At 33.1% G+C, this 27,605-nt stretch overlaps 1 protein-coding gene across 4 annotated transcripts in view; it reads left to right on the forward strand.

The window, feature by feature from the left end:
- ADGRB3 (adhesion G protein-coupled receptor B3) overlaps nucleotides 1-27,605 on the forward strand; it is a 736,713-nt gene that overhangs the window by 297,771 nt on the left and 411,337 nt on the right. For all 4 annotated transcript variants that reach the window (XM_060615856.3, XM_060615857.3, XM_060615855.3 and 1 more), the window contains 3 exons: nucleotides 7,465-7,575; nucleotides 13,797-13,958; nucleotides 19,606-19,770. In XM_060615856.3, coding sequence (XP_060471839.1) covers nucleotides 7,465-7,575; nucleotides 13,797-13,958; nucleotides 19,606-19,770 — 438 coding nt within the window. The remainder of the gene's footprint in view (nucleotides 1-7,464; nucleotides 7,576-13,796; nucleotides 13,959-19,605; nucleotides 19,771-27,605) is intronic.

Here is a 27,605-nt window from a genome sequence, read left to right on the forward strand (position 1 = left end):
GAATCTGGCCTCTCATCACTAGATGACTGATTCATTTTTGTCCTGCCAGGGAAGCCTGAAAGAAAAGTCTTCTGTCATTTCCAAAGCAGCAACCCCCTCCATTTGGAAATTCCTATGGAATCTACTTTGCCCACAGGGATCACTCTGCAAGTCAGAAAGTTGGACAGAAACACAACCAAGCCCTGTTCTTGTTAGGAAAATATAGGATATCCAGGGAAGATTTAGTTTACTTTTTTTTTTAGATTTTTTAAGATCTTAGGGGGCTGCTTTAGCAATAGAATTGTTCAGAGCCTATAGTGTAAGAGTTTTAGTCATCTGCCAGAAATGCTAAAGCTTACAGTAAAGCATCTTACTTTGCCCTGATGCGCTAGTGTGCTAAATTAAATTCGGACATAGGTCAACAAGACACCCAGCTACTAGTTTACTCTTAGAAGTCGAATTGCATTCATCATTTATGTGCTTCTGCATTTATGTTCCTCATTACCAACAAAAAAAACACATTTTTCAAGCAAACCATTATGGCTAGTTTATAAAAAGTCAATAGTTATCTCAAAAAGAGATGAAGTCATAAAATGCAATTGGCTAATGTATAAGAAATATTAACAAATAATTCCTACATGATTACACACATTGATGATTTCTAACATGGAATGGTGTATCCAATTTACTAACCTTTTGCCGAAGGATGACAGAAGAAGAATAAAAATAATGATTTAAGGGTTTTCACCCTAAATGTTCTGGAATTATTCTAAATAAGATGTTTTATTATATACTTTTCAGATACATATTTGAGGACATCTTAAAAAATCCATCATTAAATGTAAATATTTCAAAGTTTCTACTTTGAATAAAAATCAATTAAAGTGTAACATCATTGTTAAAGAATATGTGCACTAAATATACTTGATAATTGCTTCTACAAAAGATTTTATGTTTCATAACTTAATAACTTAATTGAAAACTGAAAACTCCTGAACATTTAAAATTTCTCTATAAACGTACTACCAGTATGCCTTTTGACCAATTTTCTGTTTTGGCCCAAAAGTACCCATCTCCTTAACAGAGTCATGTCCAACTATCTGATAAAATTAATTCCTGTAGGGGTATTTTGAAAAGCAAGATTCTACTTTGTTATTATAAGAAATAGTGTCTTGGTCCCTATAACCAGGTATCTAACTATGGCAATGGAACCAAGTAATAATTTGAAGGAAAGAATTTCAATTATCCTCTTAAATTTTAAGGGAAGTTTATTTTTTTTTTTAACATTTACTTATTTTTGGGACAGAGAGAGACAGAGCATGAACGGGGGAGGGGCAGAGAGAGAGGGAGACACAGAATCGGAAACAGGCTCCAGGCTCTGAGCCATCAGCCCAGAGCCCGATGCGGGGCTCGAACTCACGGACCGCGAGATCGTGACCTGAGCTGAAGTCGGACGCTTAACTGCCTGAGCCACCCAGGCGCCCCTATCCTCTTAAATTTTAAAGATGTATTTCTCTGATTTCTAATATTTCTTAATATGTCTTAATTTACTTTATTTTAAATACATCTTAATATTAATTATTAATTTTCTCAAAAATTATTTTAAATAGTTCCTGATATTTGTTTTTTTATCCAACTCTTATTCTTAAGTTCTTTGGAAGTTGTCTTCTATCCACATTGCTATTCCATGTTTGATTCTGGGGGAAAATAAATTTAGTAAAATTATAATAGTATTTTTAACCGGTGACATTCAGAATGTCAACTAATGATGTCTAATTTTAAAATTCCTTGTTTCTAACAGTTCATCCCAGTTCTAGAAACGTCTTTGATACTGTAGACTTTTCCCCAACATTTCTATCTTTCATAAAGCACCTGACTGTATAGGCACTCAAATGGTTGAGTGAGAAAATACAATATTTAAGTCTGATCAAAAGTTAAAAAAACATTTTTTTAAAAACCTCAGAAAACAGAATGATATCCTAATGACTGATAATCTGAGCTGCTCTTCACTATCTGAATACCTCCCAGCTATAATATGCATAAAGAATGTGCATGCAAAATAGTTGTACCGACTCTATTTCCAGTAAGTATGGAAATGAATGAACACATTTAATAATATGTTTCTGAAAACATATGAACTAAGAATGCATTAAATAGAATTATCTTATTTCACAAAATGTCTGTTGCTTCGTAACAGAATTTGTCTATACCACCATAATCCAGTCAGATGATAGAATCTTTATTCTGCCAACAAGTTATACATTTAATATCCTTACTTGTTATGATGACAAATGAAATGTCACTTCAAATGTCCAGTTGCATGGCTTAACAGATGTATTTTCTCTTTTGAAACATGTTAGCAAGTCATTCTAGTTAAGAGTGATATATTATTGGGGCTGGGTGGCTCAGTCGGTTGGGCGTCCGACTTCGGCTCAGGTCACGATCTCGCAGTCCGTGAGTTCGAGCCCCGCGTTGGGCTGTGGGCTGATGGCTCAGAGCCTGGAGCCTGCTTCTGATTCTGTGTCTCCCTCTCTCTCTGCCCCTCCCCCATTCATGCTCTGTCTCTCTCTGTCTCAAAAATAAATAAAACGTTAAAAAAAATTAAATAAAAAAAAAAGAGTGATATATTATTTAGGAAGTTAATCTAATAAGTGGGTTTTGAGTGGAGCTTACTATTTTGATTAAAATAAATAATTTTACATATTTGAAAGGTTCGAGCCATGTTTAGTGGATTTCCTTGGGCTATGAGCTTCAGAATATTAGAGACTTGCCTTTGTAACTTTAGTGCCTAACATGTAAGTAATTAAAAAATGGTTATTAATAAAAATTAACCATTGTTTTTAAGGCATTAAGTTTTGTTTTAAGTCAGTGAGATTTAAGTTTCTTTTTAAAACAGTAACATTGCAATTATTTAAATAAGAACCTGAATGTATTTATGGATAATATTCCTTGCTGACAAAAGAAATACTGAACTTCATGATCATACATAACTAATTTGCAAGTACTTCATGAAGAATTTTACTTTTTTTCCCATCGGACTGTTCACCAAGCAGGTTAAATAAAGGATTCCAGACATCTAGAAACTTGCATTTTAAAGACACAACTCTTGGGGTGCCTGGGTGGCTCAGTCGGTTAAACGCCGACTTCAGCTCAGGTCACGATCTCGCGGTCCGTGAGTTCAAGCCCCGCTTCGGGCTCTGGGCTGATGGCTCAGAGCCTGGAGCCTGCTTCGGATTCTGTGTCTCCCCGCTCTCTCTGCCCCTCCCCCATTCATGCTCTGTCTCTCTCTGTCTCAAAAATAAATAAACGTTAAAAAAAATTAAAAAAAAAATAAAGACACAACTCTTCATATGAAATGTATTTATAAGATAAATAATGAACTCCAGCTATGTGTAAATCAGGAGGTGATTTTAAAACTCATAAGTCATTTTCCTTCTCACAGGTTTATAATCTAGTAGGAAGAATTCAATATGAAAATTAAGATGAAAGTCCATTATTGATACAAAATAAAATAGAAGTTTAAAAGACAGAGGCCACTTATTAGTTGATTAAGAAATAGTTCATGGAGGTAGCTTTGGAGTTGGTCTTGGTGAAGGGTTTTACCTCAGGCATGGACAGAAGAACAGATATTTCATATGGAGGAAGATGATAGAAATGATGCAGTGGTTTGACGATTTCCATGACAAAAAAAATGGTGCAGTTTGATCATAGAATGTAAGTAAGAGATAACTTTGAGAGTTTGTTGAGAAGCAGCGATGGCCTGGGCTAGGGTGGTTTCTGTAGAAATTCTAAGAAAAGTTAGCTAGCAAGTGAAGTTACTATTTATATTGCAAAATAGATTGCAGTGATAACTTATCAGCTAATCTAACTCTCTGCTTGCCTGCACACTGACAAACACATGATAAAATAGCAAATGGTGTGTGTTTTCACTTCTTGATGACTTCAACTTCACATTGTTATAATCCTTGATTTCCAGGAAAAAAAACTTCACAACTGACAATTGACTATCAAGAGGCAGTTTTCAAATCTATTTGCTTCTTCATGATCTACTTATATATTTCTGGATGGGAAAAGAGAAGACATAAAACTATTCTTAACGAATTTTCAAAACTGTTCTTTCATGTAGCTTTGAGTATATCTTACTTTCAGACACTCCTGCTTTTTATCAAGAAGCACATTGAAAGATTGTATGAGAAAATGTGCCTAAATATGAAAGTCATCTCCAGTCATTTGAGTTTTATACATGCATACAGTTATTTACCTACCACTTCATTGATACCATCAATATAAAGATATAGGAAATAACCCTGTATTTCATAAACCATATACCATATATACATACACAATATTATGCTGTACATTACTTCATTTGATTTCATAACTTGCTTTCCATCGCTTATACAAAGCAAATCATCTTTTTATTTGGTTATGCTATTTTCCTTGTGTAACTAATGTAGTATGTTATCTTTGCCAACTCAGAATCATATGAGTATAAATCAATAACCCATGAAGAACTTTTATTATTCAGAGAGCCTAATATGATAAAGGTTTACCTCAACCCACATTCACCACATAAGAAAATAATAGCAAAATTAATAGCCTAATTTTTTTCTAAGTGTGAATGATCCAACTGGCCTTTATTTTCACTAGAAGTGAAGAAGGTAAAATCATCACAACAGAGAACACGAATGTTTTGAAAATATCCCTTTGTGAGATATGGATGGACCCATAACATTTGTTGTTAAATCTTACCATTGACAACAACCCTAAAATAAAGATTTCTTTGGCACATAAACATTGGCAAAAGAAATTCACTTGGTTAGATAATAGTTTAAGTGATTCACATACGAATTCAGATTCTTTTAGGTCTGAAACAAGAGGTCTAGAACATTCAAAAAATACCACCATAGTGTTGTTTTTCCACCTGAGAAAAAGAAATAAATTGTGAGTATGTCTTCTATCTTATAGGGAATTTAGTTATATCAAGCCCTCATATTAGTTTCCACTTTTTAGAAGTTATTTTTCAGATAAATTATATTGACAGAAATAATAAAAAATTTCAATTGAAACTTTTAGGTACAGAAAAATATATAGTCACGTTCATAGATGATTGAATAATTTCTTTTCAAATACTGTGGTCCATTATTAAGTATCCCAATGTTAAGTATCAGCACTAATGCTCACACAACAGTAATTATTGATGATGAGTAGAATTGAGCAAGAGTGACGACAGTGAAGAATACTGAAATTTAATTTGTGTTATACTCATGTTTGAGATATTTAATTCACATTCCAGCTAATAATATGAGATAGTTCACATAAATGCAAACACCTCTTTTTAAAGATGAGTACTTGTGTTCAAAGTCCAGAAAGAATTAAAAATTTAATATGACACTTTAAAAATTATTTCAGCAGTGTCCACCAACATAACTAAGAACTGCAGATTTCAAGATTATAGTCCCTGTAACACATAAACTATTTTTTTCTCAGAAAATAGAGTGTAGGCTCTTCTCATGCTGCCACTGAGTTGAAGAATTTCTTCTACTAGAACAGGTAATAAAGTTACTTACTAACAGAAGTTGTTTAAAAAAAAAAAGAAGTTGTAGTTATGAAAAATTTCTTTTCTATCCTTTGCCCAGTGCCAAAACTACCTCAGCGTGACAATTAGAGCCTGCAGCTTATTTATGCATACATAAACTCTGACTTAAATGTTCTAAGTATAGACACACACACACACACACACACACACACACACACACACACAGAGAAGGTAAAATATACTGTTAATAAGAATTACTACTGAATTTCCTTTGCTGTTTCAGACTCAGAAAATTTTCAATTACATATAATACTTTAAAATACTGGGTAGTACGTAAGAGTCCAGATACAAACTTTCTAAGTAGTCAGTTTCCCAAATCATTAAATGACATGTGATTAGATATGTCTTATTAGCATAATGAAACATAGCTGAGGCAACACATCCTGCATAAATGAATGCAATGAAAGGATGTTGGCAGCAATGGAAAATAATGATGGATTTTACAAGATTAAGCCAACTGACATTTTATGAAAATTTCCATTTCCTGCCTTGGATTTTATCTAAACTGACAAAAACAAACACACATTTAGATTTCTCAGATTTCTCATGGGATGTACTCTTGGGTAGAATATCGGGAAAGAATTTCTGACAAATTAATCTGTCAAGTGCCATACTTTAATAATTATGTGGGGATTTGCCGGGATGGACAAAAACATGTGCTAGTCTTTTCTCTTCCCATAAAATTTAAAAAGTTAATAGAATTAGTGCTTACACAATACAGTGTTCAATTATACAAAGTGAGTTGTAATATTTTAGCAGAAGATTAAAGATTGATAGGAGAAGGTAAAATTAAACATTCCCAAATTTTGACATTGGTTCTGGCACTATCATTAGAACATATTTTACTCAATCATCTTTGTCATGTATTAAAGTTCTGGTCTTAAGGGCCCAACAATTGTCTTAATGTAACAGAAACACCATGATTGCCTGCCCCTCACCCTTCAGGAATCCCCTTCCCCTACACATTTCTCTAAGCCAGAATCAACAACTCTTCCATAAATTAGGCATTTGTTTCATTAAAATTATTTTACAATAACTGTACTAGAAGCATGGAACTCTTGCAGAATTCCAAGCATATGAATTTTTCAAAAATATATTATGGAGTCTATCTTTTGTTCAACTTATTTTTTCTTTCCCCATTGTCACTGACTTAGGGCCAGATTTTTTTTTTTTTTTTTTTTTTTTTTTGCTTCTCCTAGGAGGTACAACATTAAAGGATTAAATCACAGAAACCTGGAGTCATCCATTTCTTTTAAACATAACTTTGAAAAGAAAAAACACTGTCTTACATGTGGTTAGAAAAGGGATGAACAACTATTTGGGGCAGGGCAGGAGAGAATGAGAATTACTTCAACCACCACGTATCCATGAGCTTTTAAGGACACCAAGGCCAACCTCATCTTTGGAAAAACACTATATTAAGTGAATGCTTACCTTAGGAAAGCTAGGTTAAGGATTATTTATTCCTCAAGAAAAGTGCTGAAAAACTTGTGGGGTGATTACTATTCAGCAAAGCAGCAGCTGTTATACAGTCAGGATTCTGTCTCTGAAAAACAACAGTTAACACTGTGGTTGTATTTTTTTCCGATGTATTGCTTGAAAACATGATCAGAAAAGAGTACACTATTTGTTAATTAAGCTGACTTAAAACCTGATGTGTCATTCTATTGACTGTTATTATTGTTTCTTGAAAACTTGTTCTTGTTTATAGATTTTTTTTTACTTGAGTTTAGAAATATTCCAAGTAGATCAGCCTAGCAAATTTAGAATTGTAAATTTAATCAGTAACTTCTAGGTATGTGTAGGAACATATTGCATGAGACAGTAATGTAATTTGTGAGAAATGTCTACACACAAGCTTTCATATACCTTTATTCTGTCTTTAGAATTTGGAATGATGGGAGATCATACAATTAAAAGTCAGCGACCTCGATCTGTTCATGAAAAAAGGGTCCCTCAGGAACAAGCTGATGCTGCTAAATTTATGGCACAAACTGGTAATACGTTAGTTACATTTTTCTATTTATTGTTGTTAATTTAATGAAACCACTGCATGTTTTCATAATCTTTTGCTGCACATTTGTCAGTTTTTGGAGCTGATATTTTTTTGAGCCATTTTTTTTTGTCACCAGTTAAAGTCCATAAATGAAGTAGCTGTGAGTTGAAAAGTGCACAAAAATATGTGTAAGATTTGTTTTGCTTTTAGTTTGGGACATTTAGGATTTACATGTTATTATTTACCTATGTTAATTAACTACTTAAATGTACCATTAAACTTTTAAAGAACTCAACAAAGTTATTTCATCAATAATTGATTGTTATAGGACTTTTCAGAATTAGAATTTAAATAGGAGTTTAAATGATGAAATTTAATTTAACAATAAGATGTTGGATTTTTAAATGCCATACTTCATATAAATATTAATTATTAAAATGTATGGAAATTAGAAAATTTTTTCAGATTTTTTTTATTTGAAAAGAAGGTTTTGTTATAGAAGCTAAATAATAAAAAGTTGACAATCTTTATTAGTAAGCCATAATGTACTCCAAATAATTAAATATCAACAAAGATCACTTTCCGGTTTGTAAAATTTTTAATTCTAAACTCATTAGATTTTTTGCAAATACCTCCCTAAAAAAAAGAAAAACATACATATATACACAAGTAAATGCATTCATATGTTGGTTCATCATAATAAATGGGCTATAATTCCTTCTGTTTACATTGCATGTAGTACATTCTTAGATGAAAATGTATTTAAAATGTGTTATAAACATTTTCAGCTGTCACTTTTATTTCAGGAAATTGCAAACTAACAATCTTATCTATGTCTTTATATAAAGTTTTATTCATTCCAATCTGGATCATCTGTTTTACCATTAATACAGAAGTTTCAAGTACTCGATCAGCTTTTTGACATGGTATTGATTTTGATGAAATTCTCCTGAAGAATGAATATTTCCTTTAGTTTATATTTTCTTAAGATATTTATTCTGAACACTAGATTTGAATCTATAACTTAAAAATGCAAATATTCTAAATGGATTGTGCTCTTTGGTAATTGGTGAGTAATTGGAGAGTTTAACACCTTATTACAAGTAGGTCAAAGAATTCTTCAGAACAAGAAGAGTGTTTACAATAAATTCTACATTAAGGACATATTTTTAGCTTTTTAAATATACACGTTGAGCTAGATCCTGAAATGAACAAAACTTGCTTATCTGGATTGCTTTTGGTGCAGCTTCTTATTTAACAAAAGGTGACATATGTTTACTATTTGCTTGTACAGGTCCGAAAGTGCATTGCCAGGGTCAGGTAAATTTTCAAATTATTAAATGTATTTTTCTCCCTTACATGGAGCAAAATAGTCTCAGTCACTGACCAGAGATTAGGGAATATTTGACTTTACATAGAGGCATAGAACATGATCTAACTACTCAGCCTCCTTCAGATGCCATCTCACCCGGGGCATTGCTGCAAAATTAAAGACTTTCTCCTTTTCTGCAAAAGAGGCCGCAGTCATTGGCTTCCTGAAATTACTTAAAAGTGGGGTCATTTGGAAGTGAAATGGAGAGCCATAGTTTTAAATTTCCTGTAATGTAGTAAAATTTGCTAATGCATAAATATTATGCAGTTTGGCCAGGGCATTTTATATAAATTCAGTTTTTGGATTTGCCTATGACATCAACCAAGAAAATTCAGTTTTCGACCAAAACCTTTTTTACAAATTCAAATCACAAGGAACATTATGTTTACTTAGTCAGAAATTACTAAATTCTGTTTTCATTTACTGGTTCTTTTACAAGCATTGTTTTGTATCTAAAACATATTAACACATGATTTGGTAAAGTAGATGAAACACTTATTAAATAGATCCACAAGGAGCATTAAAACCATTTCCTTATATTGTTAACGATGATTCAGAAAAGGCAATGAACTCCAAAATTAAAGTTCTGAAAATATTGATTGTTCTTAAATATTTATTGTTTTATTTTAAACCAGAAATAGTATAGGTAAATATAAATACACATATAATACTTATTTTAAATTGAAATTACTACAATACTGATAGAAGACTGGAAAACTGCATTATTTTAAATGGTTTTTAAAATATGTAATTTGATATGAAGCAATTATAAAGTTAAGAGAGGAGCTGTTTATTTTCCTGAGATATTTTCTAAGTTATACTTCCTTTAGGTGTTAAGGTAGTTAGTCTGAATAAATACAAGTGTCACACAATCAAATCTCACAAAAATTAAGTTTTTTCTATAAAACTTTTCTATTTGTCTTTCAAACCAGGAGATTTGTGTTACATATAAACAATCATAGACATTTGCTAACATTAATGTGAGAACGAAGAAAAATGCAATAGAGGTAAAACTGAATGATGAAAGACAATATAATATGTATTTTATATTAGCCATGAGAGAAAACAAAGCAAAACCTATAAGCCTTTAGAATTAAGAATTCTTTCTCAAAATGAATAACCTGGCTTCTTCAACCAGTATGATCAGTATACCCTGTATCTGAAAAGCTTGCTCTCTATAAAGTGATAACATGAATGGAAATCGTTTTTAAAGGGGTAACGTTTGGGAAAATAGCATTACTGATCAAGACAACTTGATCATTTCGGTCAGTCCAATAATTGAGATAGACTAGTTTAAATATAAATGAACAATGCTCAAATAGCCTAGGACACAATTTATGTGTATCGCAATATATATTTCATTTCAAGGGAAATGAAATGAAGTGATAAGATACAGATATTTAATACAGACATCTAAATTAAATTCCAATAAGATAGCTTATGACAATTTAATTTTACTTACTGATGCTTTTTAACAGCATAGTCATCCAATGATCTTATAAACATGTTTATAAAAGTGGTCCTGTATTCCAGTGGCGGAGATAACGTATATTAGAAATATATATTATAGCATGTTATTTAAAAGAGAAGTATAACATTAAAAATGTTTCTAGTATGATTTTAACATACTAGAAAATTTTGTATTAATATTTTGTTTATAATTTGAAATGCACTCTTATACATTATCTCATTTAAACCTCACAAATACATTTTGAGGTAGATGTACTACTCATTTTATTGAGAGGTTCAGAGAAATAAAGTGACTTTCTCAAGGTCACAGAGCTAATATTCAATAGCTTTCCATCAAACAGACCTTCTGACTTTAATTACAGTGCTTTCCCAGTCCCCTTTTATATTTTGTGTCAGGATAAAGAGCCTTAATAGTGCCTTAGATACTGAAGCGTTCTACATGGTGTTTAATGTGCCTTCTCTGCTACAAGGAACCAGATTAGTTTGTGCTATCTCCAAAGATACACATATTAAAAATAGTATACTTTGTATTATACTTTACTATTTTAATGTCATTGAGTTTAAAAGTGTATATATACGCATACCTTTCTTTTAAGTATATGAGCTATTTCTTACAGGGATCCAATATGCCTCATTAGAACAGGCTTCACACTTTCTGTAGTAAAGAAGTGGCAGCATGGAAATCATATCTATTTAGTGGAAATGTCACTTGAAACTATACCATTTGAGACATAATGAGGTCATTTTGGTAGGTAGGCTGGTAATTCAGTGGCAAAATTTGATTCATAATTTGAAAGCCAATATAGACTTTATTCATTTATTTATTTTGTTTTTGATCAACAAAATGAATCATCGTTTGAGTGAGTGAAGAAGGCCAGTTCTTAGCACTGATTATCAATTTCTTATGATCTACACATCACTGCTTAGCCTGTTCAACATCATTATAGTATACATTCAGAAGGAACCTCGATTTTTAAATATTTGTACAGAAATACATTTAAAAGTAGATCTTGATCCTGATTCATTGTTCAATTTAATAAAAAACATTTTTAATGCCATAATAACAATGCAAGGGTAAGAGAAGGACTGCTTTTGTGGAAAAATATAACTAATTTTATTCATAACCTTTATCATTTTATTTATAGAATTCACTGTTCAAGGTTTCCTAGCTTTTAATTAATAACATACAACCATAATATTTATACTTCACTTACTGTCATCACAACACATATTGAATTATCAAAAGAAAAAGCTTTGCATTATGTTTTTCCTAACTTTACATTAAAAAGTTTCATTGCTAAATATATATGTTCATATATACATATATGTGTGGATATTTTTTAACTATTGCCATATTGTTGGGGTCTAGAATAATGATTTTTTTATCTTCAGACTATTCTTTAATGTAAAAGAATATTATGAGGCATGTCTTTAAATATTATTCAAATGGTCATCCAATAACATTTTTAAGAAGTAGTTACAATATAAACTGGTGATGGCAAAAAGACTAAAATAATCAAGGGTAATTAATCTACAGAGTATTTTCAGGACAAACACTGATCCAACACCCAAAATAAGTCCTATTTAATGTAATATGTCATCCCAGTTAACCACTGTCTGTGCCCTTACTATATATATCTAGTCATAAATGCATTAAAATCTATGCCTCTGGGTGCATAATGCAGATCAATGTAAGAACAAATCTTCATAATAGTGCTACCCCAAGTGTGGTTGGTGGACCTGTGTTTATCTGCGAACTAGTTTTTATGGGCCTCTGTGGAAATAAGAAGCATATACCAGGATGTAAATTCAACTACATTATCAAACACACGTTTAATTTCAGCTGACTTTTTTGTTTGTTTGTTTGGAAAAAAAGAAATTCTCAGTGAAGAAATCAGCAAGTTGAGTTACATTCTGGTTCAGCCTCCTTCTGTCCTGAAGTACCAGTCTATGGACCCGCTGTCTTGAGTAGCACTGCAAGTAATTTCTAAATCATTTACTAACCCTTCAAAAAAAATAATAAAGATGGACAAATAGATTATCATATTCTATTTTTTAATTATATTCCAAAGGCAAATTTTAAACAGAACTTATAAAGTATAAATTGTTCCTTTGTTTATGTAATAAGTGATACAAAGTGTTCAGAAACACTTCAACCATAAACCTTTCCCACAACTAAATAATTAAATAGTTCCCACTAGCAGGTAAATGCCCCAATTTCGTATTTGGGGAAAAGCAACTGCGAGTTTTCAAATCAGTATTAAGAATCTATCCTGAACATGATATCAGAATAGAATCAAAAGCCCACTGTGATGGACTTAGAAATTCTTGACTTTAAGTCGTTTAGGACATGACTTTAGATAATAATGCAAACTAGACATAAATTTAGTGTGATGCTTACTCTAAGAAAAGCAATTAGGGGCGCCTGGGTGGCGCAGTCGGTTAAGCGTCCGACTTCAGCCAGGTCACGATCTCACGGTCCGTGAGTTCGAGCCCCGCGTCAGGCTCTGGGCTGATGGCTCGGAGCCTGGAGCCTGTTTCCGATTCTGTGTCTCCCTCTCTCTCTGCCCCTCCCCCGTTCATGCTCTGTCTCTCTCTGTCCCAAAAATAAATAAAAAACGTTGAAAAAAAAAAAAAAAAAAAAAAAAGAAAAGCAATTAATTCGGACACTCCTTGGCTTTTTAGGGCCCTATGTTGAATAAATTAATATAAATCCCAGAGAAATTTTCCTTCATTTTGAGTAAAACTCACTCTTCTGCTCTAGATCATGAGGAAAATTGCAAGCAGAAGGCTTTTAAACAAATTATCACAAGATAAATAGCTGTCACAGGATAAAAAAAGTAAGAATAGCACTGGGAATAAATTATAAATAAGTGTCAGTGTTTAACACAATAAAAATTAGATACGCCCAGACTCCCAGGGCCCCACCTCATCCAGCATTAGAAAGACTATGCAATAAAAGATTAGGTAAGAATACATCGATATATTGCTGCTCACCCAAGCCAGAGTAAGTTTAGCAATACATTTTGCTCCCTCTCCCATCCAGAGTACAAAGCTTTAGATTGGCCTGAAGAGAATTGCTTCAGCAACCATTCTTGTTGTAAAATGCTGACTGGTCCCTTCAGAGTGTCCGCGGCACAGTGTCTTTGTGAAGAGTAGCTTTGCTAAAAAGGTAATAGCAAACTTGGACCTTGCATCAGTGTAATATGTATCTCTCTTTAAATTTATTTTGCTCTGAAATGTTTTCTTGTACCTTTTGATGTAATCTCATGTTTTTACATTTAAATTATTCTTTCATGTCATAGTATCAGTTTGGTATGATGCTTAGTGAATGAATCTTCAAAACGGTATTTCATGTTTACTTGTTGTCTTGCACACAGGTGAATCTGGTGTGGAAGAGTGGTCCCAGTGGAGCACATGCTCAGTTACTTGTGGTCAAGGGTCGCAGGTGCGAACCAGAACTTGTGTATCACCTTACGGGACACACTGCAGCGGCCCGTTAAGAGAATCAAGGGTTTGCAATAACACTGCCCTCTGTCCAGGTAGTGTTAGCAGCAACTACAACTGTGGATGTTATTGAATTGTGTCATTTGGAAAGATTTGTTATTTTTGTATGAACCGGGTATAGACGTTTTAATTAGAGTGGATAAGTTTAATTCTTATTCAACTGTGAAACTTTGTTATGTAAGTGATTATTTCTGCTTTCAGAGCAGTCAGAAAATTGCATAAGTGACTCCCCTACCCACTGCAGCTAGAAGCTTGAAATTTATCTCTCTGCTTCTAATAATATTTTAAGATTGCAATATCTTTCCTTATTTTAGGTGGTCAAAATGTCCAATTGAATGTTTGAGGAAAGTGTGACTTACAGGCATACTGGAAATGTGATCTGTACCCATTACTAAAGGCAGTGGTTGATATAGTCTTTAAAGCTGGCAGTTGTTTTCCTATCACTTATCTGACCCTATCAGAGAACATAGTTCCCCTGACCAAAGGAATTCCTGCTCATTTCTTTCACTCAGTTGGTTGTCCTCATCAGAGCCATCCACTACATTGTAAACTTTAAAGTCATTAATGGAGGAAAAAATCTTTAATGCTAAATGGTGCACAGCATGGTAGCTTACCCACGTAGGGTGAGATTTTCCATGTTACATCAACATTTTGTTCTCATTTGAGGCCTACATGCATATCACAGGCATTTTGCCTTCTCAAATTACTGGCTTTCATCTAAAAATAAGTACTAAAAGGAATTTGGGCTTTCTTTCAAGAAGTCCAAAGCACATGATACTGTGAATCTCCAGGTTTATATTTTTGCTCAAGTATTTGGTGGAGGGGTGATAAAACCATCAACCACTGCAGTTGACCCTAGACTTGCATTCACAGCCTTTCCATAGGCCCCCAAAGGGGCTGGGCATAAAGAAAGGGACTGGCTCTGCAGCAGCTGTTCAGCTATAAAAATTTTCTGATGAATTCCGTTTCCAGAGATGGCTGATTTTGCAGTTGCTAAAGGCAAGAGTAGAGAGTGGGTGGCATGGGGGAAGGGCAGAGATAATCCTAATTTCCCAGCTGAATAAGCAAGGGCAACCCATTAAAAGACAGTCTGGAGGAGTTATTGTTTAATGGGTACAGGGTTTTGATTTGCAAACTGAGTGAGTTCTGACGATCTGTTTTACAACAATGGGGATATATTTAACAGCACTGAATTGTACACTTAAAAATAGTTTGGATGATAAATTTTCTGTTATGTATTTTTTTATCACAATAAAAGGAAAGACAATCTGGAAGAAACAAAAGGGAAAAGCAGTGGTGGGCAGAATGTGGAGGAGAGGGCACACTGAGTTGGGAAATCCTGTATAATGAAATTAGGAGATTCAAAGCAGCAGATGAAGGTCGAAGTTAAAGCTAAACAGGGCAGAGAACTATGAGGAAGAGAAGACTGAATTAGCAGGAAACAGCAATAACTCCCACTGAAAACAAGAGAAATCAATGAGAGTCAGTGGGAATTAAACTAGATGAGAAGGAACATCAACTGAAAAGAAAATTCAGAGGGGAAAAATGCTTACGGAAGTCACAGAAGATGTCAATGACAGAAGATGACAAAAACAGGCTAGTGAGCAAACAAAGACTCTAGGTCTGTTAGTCAAGAGAAGGAAAACCTCCAAGAGCTGGAGGTTTTAGGAATTACAAAATTTCTAAATTTTACACATAAAATGACCTCATGAGTAAATGTTTGTGGATTTTCAGCTGGGTGTGGGTAGAGTATATTGTCTCACACTTAAAGCCCACCCCTACTTACAGTATTTATGTTAAGGGTTCTAGGATCAAGTTTCCTTTCCTGAGCAATGAGAAAATTGTCAATAGAGAATTAAGCTGTGCTTGATATATACATTTATCTTGTCGGCATCCCTTGGAAAAGTGAAGTTCCCTTCAGTATGCAAGGATGGAGTCTAATGGCAAATGGATGCCCGAGTGGAAGTCTGAGAGGGTGCTAAAGTGTTCTCCACAATTCTCCATTCAGTGCTTACTCTCCAGCCACTCATTATGCAATTCATATGGTTGACATATGGAAACCTCCATCCTTCTGCCAGACACTGCTGATTAATTCCTTTGCTGGGCAAGGAGAGCATCTGTAGTGGGATCAGAGTGCTCTTCCTTTCACTCTGTGTCTGATGTTTATAGAACACTGAATAATATTCTGATTATAATGTTTTTCCTCAATTTCTTAAACCTCCTACCATTATTCCTACTGAAGAAATACATACTAATTCTTAGTTCCCCTCTTCACCTTCATATACTATAGGTTTGTCTTTCTAAATTTGGTTAAATAGGACTGATGATAAGAAATAATGTATCGTGTAACCATTGTTTTAGTTCAGATGTCAAATTTAAGAGAATGGAGAGTTTTGTTGATTTCTTTTTACTTTTCTAAAACTGAACAATAATTTAGCAACTTCATTATTTTAAAAATGTAGAATAAGTATTTCACTATAGGAAATTGGAATATCTTTTAGATGGTTACTGTATTTGTTATGAAATATTTTGTGTTAAATATTTTGTTCAGTTACTTGACATGCTGCTAAATATGTACCTTTTTTTACATAATATATCTTGAAAACAGTAACCAAAAGTAAATTTATAAACTAAAATAGCACATAACCAGTGTAAATATCTTTGTAAAATAATGCCTTAAATTTCCAAGAAGAAGATTAGCTCAGAAATCAATAACCCAGTTGTCACACTGTGGATATTCAAGTGTGTTTGGCATTTAATTAATGAAAATGACACAAGGATGAAATGAATGTCAAAGCCACTTTCCATAAAATATATTTAATAATAGAATTTGAGCTCATATTTATTTGTACTACTAAAGCCTAATCAATAGTGTTATAAATTAGTTGCCTTTCACACATATTATTCTAATTTCAAAAGGGTTTTCTTAATTAAATTACATGATAATGTGTTACTTCTAATATGGATACTAAGACATTCAGCTTTTTGCAAATTATTGCTTTGACATTATAGTCTCTTCAAAAATTCTTTTTACTTAGAGCAGAAAATGATGTAGGTAAACAGATAGTAAATTGAGAAAGTAGAGAGCTACATTGAATTGTGAATTCACTGTCCTGGTTTCTGACTTATAGTTTTATGATCTCTTCCAGGGTTTCTCAACCTCGGTACTATTGACATTTTGACATGGATAAATCTTTGTTGTGGGAGGCTGTCCTGAGCATTCTTGGATGCCAGTAGCATCCCTCCTTGCCCTGAGCTGTGACAATCAAAAATTTCTCTGGACATTGCCAAATGTCCTCTGGGGGGCAAAACTGCCTCTGGTTGAGAACCGCTTGGTCTACTCTCTATGTTTTCTAATCCTTTAGAAGTTTATTTGGGCTAAGGAATGGTTCTGATTATTTTGTTTTTTTGTAAATGTCACAGTATCCACATCTATATATTTCTTAAGAAAAAAAAGGAGTTTTATTATACATCCCAATGTAAATTATAAGGTAATTCATACACTTATTTCAAAATCTAGTAGTAATATAATTTGTATATGGTATATTCCTCATTTCATCTTTAGATGATACAGCATAGGCATGTGATAATATAGCTAATGTCTAAGTAAAGAAGAAAACTCTAAAAATGGATTAATTTGACTTAATTTTCTTGGTTTAGAGGCACATTTTTCAAATGGACTAGATTATTTACAGATTTTCATTCTTTACTGAAAGGTAAAAGAATCTATATAACAATTTGCCACTAAAATAAAAATATCTTTATTCTTTAACATAAATTTTATAAATAGCATCTATAAAATCATAATATATCTGTTATAATTTCCTAATTCAATAATATCTAAAATTATTAATAATTTTGTTTCCCCTTCAAATGAAAACAAATATTTTTTGATTTTTTAAAATGATGAAGGAGTCATGAAATTTCACCATGGGACAATAAAGAGTGTTAAAAAGTAGGGAGTGACATACTATTCAAAGGATTCCAGCTTTATGATTTAATCAAGATTAATTAACATTTCTTTGAGATTAATAGAGAAAAATCTGCCAATTTAGCAGCTTTTTTTTTTCAGGGTTTGTTCAATGAATACAGAGAAGTATGATTTGATTGAGGAGAAAATTAACAGAACTATCAATATGAATACAATATAGTCTTTTAACACTATATAGACAATAGAGGAAGAGAAGGTTGTTTTTAAATGGTGAAATATTGCTAATTAAAAATAAATGCAAAAATTAATTAAAGATAGGGTTTATATGGCAAAATACATTTGTATGCAATATTTAAAAAATATTTTGCTATCATTGATCATATATACCTATATATAAATATATGGATATGTGTATTTTTTTCTTGGAGTTAAATACAAACTCATTATTTATTCTTATACCAATGGATACATAGTAGCTTTGGTTTTCCAAACTTAAATGAGAAAGTTTTCCAGCAACTTTCACAGAAACTTGAAGAATTTTTCAGAGAGTATTACTCAAATTTGGGTGCTTCAGTGTTTGAATATATTTTCACAACCAGTTAGGGCGACTCAATAGCATAGATAGAAGAGAATGGGTGCCTCATAATTAAAGTATCATATATGTGTTTTTAAAGTAACAACTTGGTCAACATATACATGCAAAAGATTCTAGATATGCTATATTTACTCGCATAACACCTCTGACACTTTATATGGATTCTGCTTACCCCTACCAATGTTGAGAAGAAAGTGAACATCTTTTTATCATCCATTATAAATTTCTATTCCCCTTCCTTATTCTAGTGGGTGTCATACCAAACATCTATGCTCATGAATTTCTAAGAGCATGGTAGGACCAACCTCAAGACAGGAGCTTTTGAACCAAAGAGCACATTTTGCCCAGCTTCTTTTTATTTGTATTATCCACAAAGTGTTTATTTATATTACCTTACTATTCCTTACTATCCCAAATATTAAAAATTGAGAGGAGATTGGTTATTTGACTGTGGCAAAGAAAGGATCTAAACTTTGAACTCTAATGGACTTTATGCAAAAGGCGTCAATATTTGTTCACAGTGGCTATTATGGAGGAGCACAAATTATGTTAATATTTATGATTAGTTTGAATTCATTGTAATGGCATAGTTGAAGTATTGGTACTTGTATTAGATACTTGTATTTTCTAAATGTGATGTTAAAAAGCTATTTAAAATATGTACCATTAATTTCTCATATTTTCATTTTTTGACACCATCAAGGTCATTAATACTGAAATTTTATAATTGTTGGAAGAATTAAGTTGGCCCTTACATATTTAAATGCAAACTTAACTCTAGAAGATCATATCTATTATAAGAAATTTAGTTTTCTATACTACCTTATAAGTTTATATTACATTTATTTAAAAATAATTCATGACTATTCTACCATGAAGGAGAGAGGGGTATTTCCATTAAAAAAGAAAATATTTAAAGTTTATGACATAAATAACTGTTCAAGTACAGAAAAATGCATACAATTTTGCATTTTTTAATGAATTTTTGAATTACCCTTTGCATTTATTTTGGCAAATAAGAATGTTAACTCAGCTGAACTTTTAAAATATTTTCATACTTGTCTACTAGATGATTTTTTTCTTAATTATTAAGAAAAAAATCATTATGACTTTATCTCTTTGCTTTTGTTGTTGAAGCTTCTTTGCTTTATTACAGTACATGGAGTTTGGGAGGAGTGGTCACCATGGAGTTTATGTTCATTTACATGTGGTCGAGGCCAAAGAACAAGAACAAGGTCGTGCACACCTCCTCAGTATGGAGGAAGGCCGTGTGAAGGACCTGAAACACATCATAAGCCTTGTAATATTGCTCTGTGCCCAGGTGAGCGTATTCTGCATTTAGTGAACTTTGTATTTGTGTATTTTGTATATGGGCCCTGGTATACATATGAAATATTAAAAGTACAACCTTTATTCAGTCACATTGGAAAATGTGTCCTTTGGTTACCGTCTCTTGTTTAAAACTGGGTACTTTCCTTGGTTCTATCATATGCAATGGTTTATAATATTTCCTCGACTGAGTACCAAAGCTCACTTTTATTAGGTTTCTATAGATATGTATATTAATTTTTTCCACTAAGATTTTATCTGTACTTGGTTTCCCCCCTGGAAAAATTATAAGGAGTCCCAAAGACTTGAGATTGGCTATTGCCTTGATACTATAACTGGAGAGACTGTTTTAGAGGCATTCCTTCTGATGTTATTGTCTCACACTCATTCAATTAAGGAGTAGGGGCGCACCACTGATATGTATAGAAATGATAGATACTTGCTAGGAAATCAGACTTTATAGATTCACTGCTAGATGCATAAGATGGTTAGCTCATAAATGACATATAACTTCATGTGATTATGAAGACTACATAGTCTGTTCATACAGTATATTTCTTATCTTAAATTTTTCTTTAGTTTAAAATATTCCAATGCTATTTTACCTGAATTTGATAATTGCACCCATTATTACAGAGAGAAGTCTTTATAATTCTGTTATATATTTATTATCTGTTATGTAACTACAAAATAAAAAAAGACTGGTCTTCAGTTCAAGGAGCTTGCAACTTATGACAGAAAATACACACAAAGAAATGACAGGATCTCCCAGGACTAGCCAAGGCATATCTTACAGAGATAGACATGAGTAGCAAATGGCAAATCTCTTAGCAAAGGCTAAGAAGAATGGCAAAGACCAATATAAATATTCATCTTTTCTTTGGGAGACTTCTTCATTGGGCCATTCGGCATGTGAGCAACATAGCTGGGATCCCGTTAATGTGCTCCAAACATATTATCTATCTTACATTCAGTCCCATTTGTACTTTCAGTTCCCCAAGGTATTATCCTATGTCATGAAGCAATGATTTAGTTCCTCTGGAAATTTTAAGTATCTAAAACATCTTGAACTGTGAAAAGCCACCCAAAATATAGATATGCAAGTCATTTAACAAGCTTACTTGTTCCCTTTGACTTCAGAGAAGACGTCTAGATTCCTATATCACAATATACATTTAAAGATATAGTCATTATATTTACTCCTAGAATTTTATGAATTCTGTGAATTAATATAACTTATATAATTCAGTATTCATGTAATTATGAATATCAGGGAGTCAAAATTATGATTCCTTATCTGCAAATCACCCCCAGAAAAAATACTTATGAAATGTTATGTTCTGTTATTTCTGTGTCTCTATAAACATACAGACAAGCATATGGACACATACAAATATATTTATGTACTGTTTTTTTCCTGAAGATTTGGGCCAGCTTATACAAATTTTAGGTATTTTTTTTAACTGCTAAGCTATAACATTTACAGAAAGTCAATTATAGTTCATTGTTATTTGTCCATGGAATGTGAAAAAATAGGTAATGTGGGGAAATGAAAAATAATAGTTAACTATAGATTCTTTTTTAATATATTAGTTTTTATTACATCTTTTACCTCAGCTAATCCCAGAGGTATAAAGAAAAAAGACACTGATCAGTTAAAATGTTATTAACTATGTTTCTTGTAGTCTACTTTCCATGAGCTTTTCTAGGAGTAAAATGTTTGGGGGTCAGTAGATAGGGATGCTAAGTTGTGAGAATTCAGATAAGAAAACTCATATTATTCTAAGTTGATACAGTTGTTGCTTCATCACTGAAGTAGTAAACAAGTGTTTTCAAGCTAGTTGTGTTTTAGCAGCATCACTCTGTCATTGGAATCACTTTAGGGCCATTAAAATTAGGTCTTTCTTTTGTGAAGGTCTTTAAATTTTGGAAGGTATGTTTGCATTATTTGTAAATCTGGCCTAGCTCATATTCTCTTATACGTGAGCATTATGGATTCATATTGGGTACTTAATAAATTTATTGTTGTTTCTGATTCCTATTATTTCCATTCTTAAACTTAGTTATATCTTAAAAGATGTAAAACTCATACCATGTTGTATCCCAGTTTCCCTACTATTTCAAAGGGAATTCTAATGGCTATTATTTAAAAAAAAGATTTTATACTTTACTGAACATTTTGACATTATGTCTTTGAAATATGTAAGATTTATTTGGTGCAAAAATTTGGAATTCTCCTTAGAACTGTCTTATAGCTAAACTCAGGTGCCTTCATTATATATAAAAGCATCATCATGTGTCAACAAGATGCAAGACACTATTGAGAAGAAGAATCTCAAGAAATTTGCAATCTCTTCAGAGGATACAGACATAAGCATTTGAAAGTTGAATGCAGTTCTGAAAAACACATATAAATACTCAACCTCAATGAAAGGTGATAATTTGAGAACTCAGTGATTTCAAACTATATTTCTAGTAACCATCCAACCTGAGATCCTAGAGACACCATCTTAAGGTATAAGGCTGTGATAGGTCGTGTATCAGTAATGAAGAAAGTGAGCCAAGACCGACCCTTGGTTCCCCTTGGCTAGGCCAATTGTCAGGTGAAGAACAGAAGAGAACAGAAGAAACAATTGAAACAACAAATTGGGTCTCCACTCACCACCTTTCCAAGATCTGACCATGTGTCTTAGGGTAATGGGCAGTGATATTTTAGTGTTGGATCATGTCATATCAGCATTCCAGCATCATGTTTTTAAGAAATACATATAACCACTATAATGAAGTGGATACTATGATGTGTGTTGTTCACATCAAATAATGAATTATGTTTTACTTTGCAAATTTTTTATATCAGCTTGAAAGGGGATGATATCCTATTTTCACCAGGTACTTTCCTTAGTCAATGTCCACCTTTCTCTCACTTCTTTTGAGGTGAGGGAAAGCTGTCTGCCTGGAATTCATATAGGGAGAGAAGAAAGAAAGGAAAAGGTAGATATGATATATCCTAGTGTGAGTTATCAGTTACTAATTTGTGTACCATGTCTAAGAACAGATACTGGTGGTGGAGGGAGGTGGGCAAGAGGCATAGAGCAACAAAAGGGATTCACTATGACTCATTCATTGGCTATAAAATAATGTGACCCCTTTTCCCTCCTTTTCTCATCTATTCTAATAATTAAATGTGATCTATGGAAGGGTGTGTGTATGTATGTGTATGTCTGTCTTTTGGTCTATTTTTCTTATCTCATAAAACTTAGAACTTCTGGCAATCTAACCCATGTTTTTTTTTCTTTTCTCTGAATTTTCATTGCAATCCCTAATTGAGCATCAAATTCAGTATAGTACTAATTAGTGTATACAAGGAAATTTGTTTTCATTGCCTATTTATCTCTTTGTGCAACTTTGTACCAGCCATATCTAATACATTTCTATTGAATGGATTTTCTTGATATAGACATATCCAAATTTTTAGTTCTCATCCCCCCTAAAAATTATACGACATCTTCTGGGTCTATTTAATAATACATAGATGTAGTGTAGTGGAACTTGGACTTTCACAAGAGAACACATATTTAAATTTAGGTATCACCTTTTAATATCTGTGTTACTCCCCCAATTATTAGTCTCTTCTTCTATAAGACAGGAACAATAGTATACCCACTTCACAGGACTGTGAGAGGACCTTGTGTGATGCTGTAAAGGAACCAACTTGGTAGACAGCAGATGGTGTACAAGTATCAGTTATTATTCTGTCAGTGCCCTATATATAGTCAAAGTCCATTTGTATGACACTTGTACTTGAACAAGTTTAATTTGTTACTCTTGGCACTGAGGAAAAATTAATATAGGGAACTGTGGACATCTCAGGAGGAGTTAGAAAGACTTACTAAGAGTTTGAGCTTGTTTGGGATGATTTCAAGGAAGGTGTTAGGAAGTGGGACTTTGCTCTGGATTTAAGACTGTCAGGAATGGGGGAGAATTCTATTATTAGGTACCTTAATAAATAATCCAGGAGGAAGGAAAACTTGCTGTAATTGGTGAAGAAGTGGTAGTCAGTCATATTAGCTGAGAGAAGAGAATGTCTAGAACTTTGTGGGTTGCACTGTGACCATGTTTCATTTTATCTCACTTTATCACAGTCTCAGAATGACCTTGTCTACTGTTAATGTTCTTTGTACTGGTTTTAGATTCACAGACTTGCTATGAGCACCAAGAAAGCTGCTAACAGCACTGAGTCTAGCTGTAAGTGTCAGACCAGTTCCTGGATATCACCTTGATGGTGATTCCTCCTCTAGTGTGATTTAATCACTTTACATGCTTCTGTTTTTAATGTTTTTGATTTTTTATTATTATTCAAATGGAGAAAGATAAGTGTTAGATTTGATGGAATGTTCACCTTTCTTAGGTAGGCTCTCCGCTAAAATTATATAGATGTATGTACCCAAAATAAAATTAGAACCTTCTCCAAAGTTAAGTTTTTTATGGAAAAATAAAATCTTAAATTCTTAGTCCAAAGCCTCAAGGTTAATAGTGGTTTTCTGTATACTATGTTACTTTGGAGTAATAGTTAAAATATTTCCCTCTGTCAGTAGTTGAAGATGTCAAGTTTGGTCTTCTTTGTTTCAGTTGTGACAATTCTCATTCTGATATAATTTGTATAGTAAAGTGCAAATAATAAAGAGAATGGGGATAAGTAATAATTGAGAGATAGATTGAAGACTAAAAGAAATGAAAGAATTATTGACAAATTAGTTTTCATTTATAGGCTGAAATATATATAAGTACGTATGAATTAAATGATTCAGTGGCAACCACAGTGGTCTGGAATTCATAAGACATGGATTAAGATTCAGTCCCAATCTTTAATTATAAGTATTTACTTAAGCAATGTATTCATCTTCTCTGTCTCTCAATTTTCTCATTTGTAAAATGGAGCCAGCATTCATTATTCTGCTATATTAGAGGATTGTTAAATGATTAAAATTAGGTGACAGAATCTTGAAAAGTATAAAACAATATAAAGTGGAGGATATTTATCATGATTTTTATGATAATATTACTTTAAAAGTAAAGGATTTAGAAGAAATGGGTGAAATAAATTCAGAACATTATGATAGTTTTTGTTTCTTATGGACAGCCTTAATCATAGACTCAAAGAGATTTATAGAGGAGGACTTTACATTTTCCCTTCTACCCTTCAAGGTTTTTCAGCTGGTTTAAGAATTAAAAACTCAAAGTTTTATTACATGTACACAGAGGCCCAATAATGAAATCGAGTCCTAAAGAAATGACCAAGGCAGGAAGTTTCTATACTTCTTAGACAGAGACAATAAATCTGTGAGGAATTGACAGGACAAAGAAAATTTAAGTTTGGGAGCTTCAGTCAATAAGGAATTCTAAATAGAATTTGGGCTGGGGTAGTAAATTAGAAAAAAGTAACAAAGAATTATTTATCTAGCCTTCTAGGCTCTAAACTCCCTACTTCAGGTAATAAGGAATGTCTCTTTACCTCCTAGTATAGAGAGGATACCTCTCACATGGGAGATTTACTTTATGCTTTCTGGAGACAAGGGGAGGGGCATAGTATTCTTTTTTTAACTAACTTTTATTTAAAATAATCAACATACCAAAGTGGCATATTTTGGGGTGACCTGACCTTGGCCCATACAGATTACTTCTGCCTGGTTTGTACTAGGGAGAAGTACATGTATAAGGGCTCAAGTCAGTCTGTGGGGCTGGGCTGTGTCACACTGGTTGGTCAGTCCTGTATTTAAGAAATGCATTCCTGTGAATCCAGAATCTCCCAGAGAGATCCTATCAGGTTGTATTTTTCAGATATATTCATAGTCTTTTGCAAACCGTAAGAAGAATGAAAGAATCACCCAAGGATAAGTCCTCAGGAACACAGCTAGACCCAAGTATGTCTGTTATCTAGAGCAAGAGGCTTCAGTATCCTGTTGACCTAAAGTTTGATTCCTCAGCATCTATGAGAGGGTCATCTGCCCACAGTCCCTCTGCAGGGAATCCTTTCAGTGAGGGCAATCAGTGGGAAGATGCTAAACATTTGCCTGACCTTGGTTCAAAAGTCCCTGGTTGTCTCTGCATGAGAATGTTATAATTTGTAGTTCAAATGCTACCTCATTAACCTGTTTTTTAATTAATTTACATTTTTGTCTTCTTAACCTTCTAGTCTGTTGTATGGCCGTTGTATTCATTTTGTGTCATTTCAAATTTTTAGCATTACTCTAGTGATCTTTCAGTATTAGCTTATGAGACTGTTAAAAATTGTGTCTTTATTAATCCTGGCTTGCCTTCTTTTGTTATTTAATTTTTTCTCATGTAAACTTTCTCTTAACTTACTTCCCAACTATTTGTTTATTCTTGTTGACCTTACCATGATAACTTGCTTCTATTTTTAATTTTAGTTTTTTAAATGATACTTCATTTTTTTTCCCTTTTTGTGATTTATTTGAAAATAGCAAATGGGAACCAAGTTTATGCTCTCTAGCATATGCCCAAAGCAAGAGGTTGGCTTGTGACATTTCAGCCTTATACACTCTAGGGGTCTTTCCAGTTCCCTAGGTAACTCCCAACTCAATAAAAATTGGAGGTTTCCAAATTTACCGTTACTAAATCTTATACCACAAGATAGAATTCTTCTCCCCAAATATAGATAGCTTCATTAATCAGCAGTAATCAACCCCAAACAGTTGCCAAAATGATAGTTTTATTATCCAAAATAGTCATGACTTTATCTCGTGGTTATTGTTCTCCAACCTATTGTAATTGTCAACAGTTATTGGTAAGGATGTGAAAATATAGTGAAACATGGTATTTTCATTAAAATGTATCACAGAATTTAATTTGGCCTCTGTATGTGGGAGACAGGATTTTCTTCCAGGTGAACACAATAGCAACTCTCTATATATGGCAGGAGGAAGTTCATATAACAAAGTAAACCCCAGGAATCTAGCAATTTAGACTTTGCAATTTTAATTATTCTGGGTCCAGAAAATCTAGTAATGTATCACATTGCTGAAGCGAAACTTTAACTGTCCCCAGGGTGACATTGTTGTATAAGGAAGCACACTGCATGATGGTAAGACAGGCTGATCTCTCAGCACTCTCCCAGCTTCAAAATACAGCCTTATTATTCTCTATTCTTAGTCACCTTTGTAGGATAGCTCATAAAATAATAGGCAATTGGAGTTTCTAAATTGAAAAATAACACTACAAAAAAAAATGGAACTGCAAATGCTTATGATGGAAATGAAGAGAAATGGAAAAAGCCTAAGAAGGTGTTCTTAACTGAGCTACATATTATAGAAGAAATTACGTAATTTAATGCAATATTTACCAAACAGTGTTCCAAAAAAAGAAAAGAGAGGAGGGATGATTACATTTCAAGTACTTTTGGGAGGCCTAATTTTAAACAGGGTTAATGTGATATAGGACCCCCTGCATTATGACTATAATGGTATCACAAATTCAACATATTCAAAATAGACATTTTGATATCAGGGCTATATACCCCCTGATGTGTTTGAATCCTAGTCTAATACAGTTCAGCATGAGGGTCCACCATTTACCTGTTTCAGTAAGCCAGAAATCTGAAAGTCGACCAGGATTCTCTGTTTTACTATGCTCCACTGCCAACCTATCAGCTGTACATCTAGACAGCACCACAAGTTCATCCACTTCTTTCTGTCTCGACTGATGGCACTATAATCTAAGCTACTGTCACCTCTGTCTGGGCTACAGCATAGTCCCCTACTATCTTACAAGACTGAAGCTTGCCCTGTACAATCCATTATCATCACAACT

Source organism: Panthera onca, chromosome B2 (genome assembly GCF_046562875.1).
Source record: "Panthera onca isolate mPanOnc1 chromosome B2, mPanOnc1 haplotype 2, whole genome shotgun sequence".
NCBI lineage: Eukaryota > Metazoa > Chordata > Mammalia > Carnivora > Felidae > Panthera > Panthera onca.